The sequence below is a fragment of the Sceloporus occidentalis genome, unplaced genomic scaffold (genome assembly GCF_023333645.1).
Source record: "Sceloporus occidentalis isolate IW3139 unplaced genomic scaffold, rSceOcc1.0.p SCAF_1, whole genome shotgun sequence".
Classification (NCBI taxonomy): Eukaryota; Metazoa; Chordata; class Lepidosauria; order Squamata; family Phrynosomatidae; genus Sceloporus; species Sceloporus occidentalis.
The window spans coordinates 21,717,784-21,729,318 of NW_028316981.1; the positions used below are offsets into that span (position 1 = coordinate 21,717,784).

Sequence of the window (11,535 nt, forward strand, 5' to 3'; positions counted from 1 at the left end):
GCGCAGGAGGCCTTGAAGCCCTCTGGCGCTGCTTCCCTCCACGCCTTCTCTTCGCTTTTCCTTGCGAAGAGGGGGCACGGAGGGCAGCAGCGCCAGAGGCCTTCAAGGCCTCCAGCGCCAGCATCCGGCCTCCTCCAGGCCTCCGCGGCCATGGAAGGGCCAGATATCGGTGCTGGGGCCTCTTGGCCTCCATCACCTCTATCCTGCCCTTCCGCGGCGTTGGAAGCCGGATGCTGGCACTGGAGGCCTTGAAGGCCTCTGGCGCTGCTGCCCTCCGCGCCTCCTCTTCCAAAAAAAAGGCACGGAGGTGGGGAAGAGGAGGCGCGGTGGGCAGCAGCAAGGCCTCCGGTGCCAGCACTCGGCTTCCGCCCCTGCAGAAGGGCCGGATAGAGGTGTTGGAGGCCAAGAGGCCCCAGCACCAATATCTGGCCCTTCCGTGGCCGCGGAGGCCTGGAGGAGGCCGGGTGACGGTGCTGGAGGCCTTGAAGGCCTCTGGCGCTGCTGCCCTCCACGCCTCCCCTTCGTTTTTCCTTGCGAAGAGGAGGGGCGGAGAGCAGCAGCGCCAGAGGCCTTCAAGGCCTCCAGTGCCAGCACCTGGCCTCCTCGCCGCTGCTGCTGCCATGGAAGGGGCGGGTGTCGGTGCTGGGGCCCCTTGGCCTCCAGCACCGGTATCCGGCATGGATGGAGGCCGGATGCCAGCGCTAGAGGCCTTGAATGCCGCTGGCGCGGTGGCTCTACCTCCTCACCGCCACCACGGGAAAGGCCCGGTGGCGGTGCTGTAGGGGGCCAAGAGGCCTCCAGCACCGCCATCGCGCCCTTTCATGGCGGCGGTGAGGAAGCCGAGGCTTGGCCTCCGCCGCTGCCACCAGGCTTCCCCCGCAGCAGTGGAGGTGGAGGCCAAGCCGCCGCGCCAAGAGTGTAAAGGTAAGTAAGGAGAAGGGAAGGGAGGAAGGCAGGGAGGGAAGGGAGGAGGGAAGCGAGGGAGGGGAGGGAGGAGAAGGAAATTGTCCCCAATGGCGGCGCGCGTGCACGCACGCCGCCATTGGGGACAATTTCCCGATTTGCCATCTGCGGATGGCAAATCTGCATATAAGGAGGGCCGACTGTATACATAGAGGCTATATCCTAATCTAGCTAGTGAATAGTTCAGGGAAAGAAGACATATTTATCTCACCATTTTTTTCCAAAGAAAGTTGATGGAGAAGGAAGAAGGAAGAAGGAAAACCAAACAGCTCAGGATAAAATCTTGAGAGAAAATGTCTTTTAGTCCCAAAGGGGGAGTGACCAAAGTCACATGGTTAGTTAGAATGGTTCCTGCTGCATCTGGGTGCTGGAGGCTCTGGTCAAAGGCTGACAGTTTTCCTCTTGAACATCAAAGGCTCAGGACATCAGTATTGTGTGTAGGATAGTAGTATCTTAGCTAGACGTGTTAGGGAAATTATGGTTATTTTTAAATCTCAGCTGAATATGACTGAGGCTGCTTTGTAACTTTGTAATTGCTTGTAAGTAACTGCCTGAAGTACTGTACCTTCAAGTAAAGATACTTTTTGCCAATGTAGATCAATTGTTTAGAATTAAAAAAATCCTTTTAAAATGTCCTTTCTTCCCGCTCTCTTTACATGCCTTTTCCTCTGTGGGTGTGCACGCAGGTGCAGTGGCGTACCCCGCTCCTGGGGGCGGGACTTCCGGCACGTGTTGCATAGGAGTGAGCGCAAAAGTGATTGCAGTGGAAAAATGCATGTGCAGCCCCACGGCAGCCCAGAGAGCGCCACAGCAGCTGGGAAAGTGGTCTCAAGGGCGGGGGGGGGCCAACCGGGTGTCACCCTCTCTTCTGTGGTGTCACCTCCTTTCTGGGGTGTCATCCTGGCAGTGGATCATACCACTATAATTTTGTAATTTGTAGTATCAAAGTCCCCCCCACCCCACCATGGCATCCATACATGCATGTTCATGTCATACATATTTGCTCGTAAGTGGTCGCTCTAACATTTACAACTGCAAACTTTATTCAAACTATACAGACTTGGGGGTTTTGTTTGTTTGTTTAAAGCCTTTCCCCACCACTATTCCAGGACATAAAGTCAGGAACACAATGCAATAGAATGCCACTGTGGAGAATGGTTGAGTGTTGGACTAGGACTCTGGAAGACCAGAATTCAAATCCCTGCTCAGCCATGGAAGTACAGTGTGTGGGCTTGGGCAAGTTATAATCTTTCAGTCCAGAGGATGGCAATGGCAAACCCACTCTGAAGAAATCTTACCAAGATAGCACTATGATTGGTTTGCCTTGGGGTTGCTATGTCGGAAATGACATGAAGGCACACAACAACAAACACAACACAACAATAAAAAATTATTTGATCAAGATGAATGAAATATAAGAACAGCAAAATATAACAACAACACAAAATTCCTAGGAAAAGATTACCCCTCCCAACCTTCAGGATGGAAAGATTATAGTATATAACTAAAGAAGCTTACTTTTAACTCTGTGTAAAGACTATGTGTGAGAGCCAGCATGGTGTGGTGTCGGACTAGGAACCCTGGAGATCAGGTTCGGATCTCGGTTCAGCCATGGAAACCCAACTGATGACCCTGGGCAAATCACTTTCTTTTTCTTAAAGAAGGCAAAGACAAAGCCCCTCTGAACAAATCTTACCCCCCCCCCCAAAAAAAAAACACCCATGATAGATATGCCTTATGGTTGCCCTAAGTTGGAAACAACTTGAAGACACACAACAACTACAACAACAATAACAAAGGCTATGCCTATGTGTGGTGTCAAAAGCACAAAACTATTACTGCTCCTTTTTATCCTGGCCTAAGGAGATAGCTACTTGTCCTGTGGGAATTTGAACCTGAGTCATCATTTGTCCTGCAGTTTAGGTACTGCATGATGCAGGGTCTACAGTATGTATTTCACTCCAGTAGCCCTCTGCCATTGGTTACCATTATGGCTACCAAGTGTATGCAAGAAACATGTGAAAGAAATACATTATTACAATAGAGGTGAGTATGTCTGCATATCTGTGTGTATCTCTTTGTGCATATGGAATTGTTTTGCTTTGAACAAATCCCCTCACCAGTTTTGCTGCTGTATACAATGGGATGGAGAGCTTGAACTGCTGAGCTACTGTGTATATTGCAACATACAAGTCCTAGATTATACCCAGCACAACCAAGATGTCCTTTTATCTTACGATACCATCTGGTTTTAATTAAACAAATAATTGTTGTTGGGAGCTTGTGACCTTCATTTGCTGGGCTCTCCAGGTCACACATGGTATGACGCCTACATGGGGACAAACATTGTTGACTCAGGAGCAAACGTTTCTTCATAAAGGTTCTGGCAGCTCTTTGTTTCTTTCAGATATTGCTAAAGTTTGCTAGATTCAGGTGTTTCATACTCTTCCAGACTAAACTGTCAGTTTGGCTGAGAACCTGAGACTGACAACTGCATTTTGGGCACAGGAGGTAAGTCTCTTTGCCCTCTCCCTTCAATAGGTGCAGTGGCATCCCTGAGGCTGGTGTTACCTGCTGTGTGAGTTGTGTGTGTGTGTGAACTACTTTGCCCTCCCTCCTGCTGCATACCCATCCACCCAGATCACTGCACACACCCCAAGCTTTCAGAGTCTGGTGATGGTGCCCCCAGCATCTGCTGCTATGAGGGGGGTGGCACTGCAGCAACTAGTACAAAAAAACATTACTAAGGATGGGCAGGGTGACCAGAAGTTCTCCTTTTTCCAGGAGATGTCTTCCATTTCAACCTTCTGCCCAGGAGGAATTCTAAAATGTCCTCCATTTTGAGTATGACAATGATAGGCAGGGGTTATGGAAACTATTGATGGCTGTCTGCCATGTCAGGGGGGCAGGGAGTTCACTCCTGGTTTTAATCCAGCTTTCAAAAAAGCTAAATTCCTGGATGCTATTCCTAAAATAGGGCCAGTACACTGAAGAGCTCTGTTAAAGCTATCCAAAATGGTTTTGACTAGCTTGGGAACTTTCAGCCACCACTGCTAGGAGCTATAGGAGCAACACTTGAGTGCATGGAAGCCCTAATAATTAATTCATGCAGCATAGTTAATCTGTTGATAATTCACTGGGGATAATTCCTTTTCAGTTACTGTGATGTTTGAAACATTTCCTTGCCTGTTCCTTCTCTTCTGGCTGGGCTTTTGTTCTGCCTCTAGAAGTGATAATGTGGTGGTCACTAGCACTGGCCCGATCCAGGGGAAACACGTCATGACAGAATCTGGCATGGTGACAGCTTTCTTGGGAATTCCTTATGCAGAACCTCCTGTGGGGGAACTGCGTTTCCAGAAGCCCCGTCCCCATCAGCCTTGGAGCCATGTCATGAAGACCACCAACTTTGGAAATTCCTGCTACTCTGAGGATTCACCTATTTCCAACTATCACAGAGCAATATACTCAGAACCCATCTTGCCAGTCTCTGAGGACTGTCTGTTCCTCAACATCTGGGTGCCTCAACACCAGCCATTTGTGCCAGCCTCTGTTCTTGTCTGGATCCATGGAGGTGGCTTTTACATAGGCACAGGCTCTAGTGATAGAAGCTTGCTGGCTGCCACTGAGAACATCATTGTGGCATCTATGAACTACCGTTTGGGCTCCCTGGGCTTTCTGGCTCTACCTCCAGGTGCTCCAGGGAATGCTGGGTTGTGGGACCAACACTTGGCACTGAGTTGGCTGAAGGAAAACATAGCTGCCTTTGGGGGAGATCCAACTCGGCTAACCATAGGGGGTCAAAGCACTGGGAGTGCATCAGTGGGTTTCCATCTCCTCTCACCAGTCAGCCAATATCTCTTTGCTCAGGCAACTTTACAAAGTGGAGCTGCCATTGCCTACTGGGCTTGGGTGAATCCTGAAGAGGCTAAGGTCAGAGCAAGAACTCTAGGCCAGATGTTGGGCTGTGTAGAGAATGATGACATAGATGTGGTAAACTGCCTGAAAAGGAGGGATCCGGGATTGCTCATGCAGAAGTTACCTGCTATTGAGCCAAAGACTTTGACAGACCTTTCTTTTGTGCCAACAACAGATGGGGAATTCGTTCCAGATAGCCCTCAGAACCTTTTGGAAACCTGGAGTATTCCATTCAAGCCCATCTTGATGGGCTTCACCCCTGATGAGAGTACCATATTCCTCCCAAATAATGCTCCTGGTTTTAGTTTATCCGGCGAGAGCCTGATCAGTCATAAGCAGTTATTGGAGGGCCTCCATCTTGTGGCACCAAAGGCTTCTGACAGTGCTGTTGAGGCTGCAGCATTGATCTATACGCAACAGAAAGATGGGGATGAGCGATATCGCAATGCAATGATCAAAGCTTCAGGGGACCATATCTTCTTGTGCCCTATGGCTGAATTGGCCACGCGGATGGCAGAAGCTGGAAGCTCAGTTTTTGCCTACATCTTCACTCACCGGCCCCCATTTCCAGGAATGCCTGACTGGTTTGGGGTGCCCCATTGTGCTGAGTTGCCTTATCTTTTTGGTAACATACTATCTCTATCAGGAAGCAATTTAACAGACACAGAGACTGAAACGATACTGAGTCAAAGAGTTATGCATTACTGGGGACAGTTTGTGAGAACTGGGTAAGTGATCCCTTCTAATTAATTGTTTGTATTACCTCTCTTGCTTCTACTCATTATGGTTCCACTCTGATCTCCTCCCTCTCTGAGTATCAAAATCTCCCTTTACATACTTTCTTCCTTTTCTACAGTCTAAGACCTAGTCTCTTGCCTTTGTTTGAGTCTTGATCTTTGTATCCCATTGGCATTTTCCTAAATTAATATGAAATCAAAACATCTTGGAATACAACTCAGATCCTTTGAAACCATAATTGGAGAGCATTTTGACAAATGTCCTTTGATAGCTTAATTAGGAGCCTTCACAGATACTCAAGAAACTAATAAGTACAGATTTTGATGAATCTGAAATGTTAGACAGCATTGTGCCGCAAGATTTTTATCATTGTCAAATATATTAAAAATGCTCTTCAATGTTACACAAAGTTGCCATCCTACTTATTAAGGCTACCTTAGGCCCTATACAGACTGGCCCGAAAGGCCAGCCTATGGGCGAAGTCAGGGCTCAGTGTCCTGACGATGGACTCTGACTCAGCCCCCTGGGCATCATGATGCCACATGCCATTCCAGATGGTGTGTGGCATCTAGGTGCACCACCGGCGCTGCATCCAGATGATGCAGCCCCGAAGGAGTGCCATACAGCCACACCACTGTGGCTCTGGCACCCTTTGGAGCGCACAAAAAGGAGCCACTTTTTACGGCTCCTTTTTGTGCCCTCCAGAGGCTGGATTGGGGCCGTGGCATGTGGTTGCCATGGCCCTGGTCCGGCTAGGAACGGGTGGTTTGGGGTGGTCTGTATAGCCCTTTAGTTAAAACCATAGAAATATCAATGATTATTGGTTGACTTCCTCCCTCCACTCAAAAACAAAACAAAACAAAACTTTCTGGAGTTGGTATTTTTATGAGGCTTAGGAGTAGGTCTAAATACCGTAAGGGTGCCAGATGATCACATCTGATCTTGGAAGCTAAGCAGACTCAGGCTGAGTCTGTACGTAGATGGGAGATGGCCAATGAATACAAAGTAATAAAGGGTGCTAGCAAAGCTGCTTCTGAATATTACTTGCCTAAGAAAACCCTATGAAATTCATGGGGTCACCACAAATTGACAGATGACTTGAAGGCAGGTACAGACACAAGAAGATTAGAAGACTGCATAATAATGAAGTTTATTGCATTGAACAATAATCTGATTTACCGCTACCATTTTCAATCCTAATTTGGAATGTATCCAGGTATTATTACATGCAAAATGCTGCTGATGCCGCTGCCTGGCTGCATCCCACCTAAAACCTCACTACAACTGGTGCTCAGCAAGCCGCTTTTCAAGAATGGGTAGCTCCTGGCTTTGCAAATCGGCTGGCTAAGCACGACATCTAGCCGGGTTTTAGGCAGTATGCAGCCGGGCAGTGGCACTGGCGGCATTTTGCATGTGATAATACCAGGATGCATCCCGATTTAGGAATGAAAATGGTAGTGGTAAATCGGATTATTCTTAAATGCGATAAACTCTGATGTCTCTCTCTCTCCACCCTGCTTTTTAAAATCCTCCTTTGTTTGAATTGGACTGGTAAGAGTTTATTCCTCTCTCAGATCTCCTGATGGGGAAAGTGGCAAAGAGTGGCTTCCCTACACAGGAGAGAATTTTTTCCGCATCGACACAGAGACAGCTCAGCCTGAGGAAATGTCACTCACCCAGTATTGTGGAGTCTGGGACTGGATGGAGCCCAAGGTGAGGTGCATGATGCCTGAGGGATGTGAGCAGGTGTGTGTGTGGGGGGTGGGTGGGTGGGAGGGGATGATGGTGGTGGCGGCGACTTGATGCCAATAGGCTGGTTTACCTTCCTCTGGCATGTGACATGTGATCGAGGAGTTATCAGGACTGTTCCTCATGTCTTTCTTCATTTTACTAGAGATATTGATAGTGAGGAGAAGGAAATGATTGATCAGTAGACTGTCCCATCTGGTATGGCAGATTATTCTGCCCCGATGACGCAGTGTGTGCAATAGAAATACAAAACCTGTGGTTATGGAGATGAAGTGATACGTTTAGTTTCAATTATAGTCTTTGGAGACAGGTTGTGTGCTCCAAGTATGTATTTTTTAACTTTGGAGATTATCACACAGTTTAAAAAACCGATTTACCGCTGCCAAATTCAATTCGAATTTAGAATACATCCAGATTTTATCGCACATGTTTTTGCTGCTGACGCCGCTGGGCAGGTGAATCCCGGGTAACATCCAGCTATAATCCGAGTTCAGCTGGCTGATTTGCAAAGATGGGAAGACCCATGATGCACTTGCCTGGCAGCATAGATGGCAAAAACATGTGCAATAAAATCCAGATGTATCCCAAATTTGATTTAAATTTGGCAGCAGTAAGTCATTTTCAAAAACTGTATATAATAATCTTATCTTTTAATGTCATTTTATACTGCTTTAGATAGATTATATTATTTGTTTTAAAAATTTTTTGTAAAGTTTTAAAATGATTTTATCTGTGAGTATCCTTGGGTCCCTTTCTGGAGAAAGGCAGTATAGAAACGAAACAAAATAAATAAAAGAAATAAATAGAAAGGATGTTGCCTAAAGCCAAGGTGATTTACTTTTTGAGGTTTCTACCGTCAACAACGGTAAAACATTTTTTTCCTTTTAAACTGGGACTGCATTGGCATGTTTTACCTTAACAACACCTAAAGTTTTTCCTGATGCGAAAGGATGGAGACATCCTGAAAAATTCAGTGTTCCATTCCTAACAAAGGGGCTTGTAGCTTCACAAAGGATTCAAGAGAAACTGGATCTCAAAGGTAGTAGTTTTTTGTCTTGCTAATGGAATTTAATGTTTATTTCATGAACTGAATCTCCCAGTACCCACATGGCCAGAAGGAGGAGGGACCCACCTACATGAATACCCTTCCATACCATCTGAACCGAGGACAACAACCACAACATCTGGACAAAATGCAGGGCTGTGACTAACATTGTCATTTCCTCCACTTTCTTCTGTATGATTTTTAACACCTTTTGCCTGATGAAGAAGCCAGTGGAGCTTCAAAAGCTTGCAACATGTATAATGTGCATTTTGGTTGATCCAATAAAGGTCTCACTGTTTTGTGGATTTTGGGTTATATTGTTTGTGAAGGTTGGAGAAAGGACATAATAGAATAATCATGTTTCTGTCAACAATTTTAGCCCTAAGTGGGTGCAGGTCAATGCTAGGACCCTTTCATACTACACATTTATAGCTCTATGATGCAGCTTTAACTGCCACAGCTGCATCTTATAGAATTCTGGGTTTTGCAGTTTAGAGAGGGGCATTTAAAATTCTCATCTATAGCTCTCCAGTGCTTCTCCAAACTACAAAGATTCCATAGAATTCAGCCATGGGAGTTGTGGTGGCCCAAACAGACAGGCCAAAATAAAGCTGCTTTGGGTCACTTTGGAGGTATGCTGTTTAAATGATGCATGTGTCCTAAGAGGCTGGAAGCCACCCCAAAGCCATGCTCCATTCCTAAGGATTGGAGCACAGCTTTGGTGCAGCTTCTGGCCTCTTAAGATGTGTGTGCCATTTAAACACCATACCTCCAAAGTGACCCAAAGCAGCTTTATTTTGGTCTGTCTGTTCAGAGAAAGTGCTCAAATTGTGTCTTGTGAAAGTGCTTCTGAATAGGTCTACTGTCGTTGTCGTCATCATCATCATCATCATCATCATCATCATCATCATCATCATCATCATCATAGCACCGTATGGTTTACATGGCACTTTACATAATCATAAAAACAAGGTAAAAAGAAAATAAGCCCTGCCAATGGCTTACAGTAAAAAATTATAAAACATAAAATTTGACGTGAACAATTTAAACATCAAGTAACTCTAAAAGAGTGAACTATGGAGCAGCAATAAACACTCAATTTAACCAATCCAATGTATAACAGGGTGAGATCTTAAAATCTTCCATAAATATCACACATCATAACAACATCTCCTCTTCTCACTCTCAGCCATTTACCAGCTATATACAAAGCTGCTGCCACACTGCAGAAATCAAGCAGTTTGACACCACTTTAACTTCCATGGCTCAGTGCTATAGAATTCTGGAATCTGTAGTTTGATGGGCCACCAGAGCTTTCTGACAAGGAAAGCTAAATATCTTACAAAACTACAAACCTCAGAATTCCATAGCATTGAGTCATGGAAGTGGTATGAAACTGTTCTGTTTCTGCAGTATGGCAGCAGCCTCAGCCTTCACACAACCGTAGTTGTACCTACCATCCACACTGCAAAACAGAAACAGACTGTTCTTATCAGTGTGGTATATTGGTGAACTTGGGTAAGTCACACTCTCTCAGCATCAGGGGAAAGCAATGGCAAACCACCTCTGAACCAATTTTGTCAAGAAAACCCCATAATAGGTTTGCCTAGGGTCATCAAAATTCAGTAATGACCTGAAGGCACACAATAACAAACAACAAATGCTGGTGTGAGTGCTGGACTCTGGAAGAACATACGCTTTAGGAAAGTAGCCACAACAGCAGTTATAATTCGCAGTGTTATCACATGCTTGTAATCCTATGACTGATAAAGGAGAGTGGAACTGATAAGCAGGTGGTGGAAGTTCTGAAAATGGCCTTGTTAATATCATGCTTCCTTCCTACTGCTTGGAAATCAATCAATAGGAAATCAATAAACGGTTCCAGCTTGGCAAGACAAATGCCTGCCAGAATAAATGCTCTTGTGGGGAAAATAGTGGAAGGCCCTTGGGTTTGACCGAGAAAATAAAGTGTAGAAAAAATCATTCATACAATATTACAAGTACGAAAGGTCATACAGTGCTGCTTAAAGAGTGGCCTTCTGTCATCATATGTCAAATGCGCAGGTTGAGTTGCATTAACGGGTGAGCAACTTGTGGCATCTCATGTTCTTGGACTCCAACTCCCATTAGCTGAAACCAGCATGGCCAATGATTGGGGCAATAAGAGACAGAGTCCAATAACTTCTAGAGGGCCACAGGCTCCCCCTGCTAGCTAAGACATAGCTGCTTATTTTCTAAGATAAAGGATATTTGTTCATCGCTGAAAACCTTTATGCCAGGGGCAGATTTTTGCAGCTGTGCTGTTTATGATTACTCAGTGTAGAAGAGACTTTGAACATGTTCCTATGTTTACATGTAAAAAAAATTATTTATATGTGGAGCCTGTTTTTAATCCAAGGAGGGTATTGTGTATGGCTCTCTTCCTCTGAACTTTCCAACAATACTGTGAAGTAGATGAGGCTGAGAGAGTGTGACTGGCCACCGAATGGGATGTGTAGTTTAGTGGAGAGTATGACTAATATCTTTCAATTTCCAGACCAACACTCTAACTGCTACAGCACATTGGCTCTCAAATGTGGAACTTCATATTCCCACTTTCCTCCAAAGAGATGAACTGGCCATTTTAGTCCTCCAGTGAGACTAGGCTGAGAGACTCACATGAGGTCACTTTTGTAATTGAGTGGACATTTGAAAGAGGCTATCACTCTCCAAGCCCAACATTCAGCTCATGCTTTTTGCTGGAGATGGGTACTGCCAGAGATCTCCTCCAAGATCTGCCTGGTATGGGCACCACTTCCAGGAGATAGTTAATTGATGCTAAATGATATAGCAGAGAGTGTACAGCAGAGGAAGGATCTTCTCATCAAGTGTTAGAATTGGGCCCATAGATCAAGAATTCTTCTAGGACCACCCCAGGGCCAACAGTGCAAACTCCCATGGCTGGATAACAATTTTAGCCTTTTTGTAAGACTAGGCTGAGAGACCGCATGAGATGAGTTTTGTGATTGTGTAGGCATTTGAACCAAACTTCACTCATCAAGCCCAAGATTATACCCACCACAAATATGATGTCCAGTACTATTAGATCCGTTGGTACTATTTGCAGTTAAAATGAGTACTGAGGG

General features: G+C 45.6%; 1 protein-coding gene across 1 annotated transcript; it reads left to right on the forward strand.

Moving 5' to 3' along the window:
* Positions 1-821: 821 nt before the first annotated feature.
* On the forward strand, positions 822-8,687 carry LOC149321114 (acetylcholinesterase-like). Its single transcript, XM_089508325.1, has 5 exons — positions 822-924; positions 3,439-3,474; positions 5,054-5,606; positions 7,191-7,329; positions 8,466-8,687. Exons 1-5 carry the CDS (start codon positions 822-824, stop codon positions 8,574-8,576), a joined length of 942 nt encoding a protein of 313 aa, XP_089364451.1. The 3' UTR covers positions 8,577-8,687.
* The last annotated feature ends 2,848 nt before the right edge of the window (positions 8,688-11,535 follow it).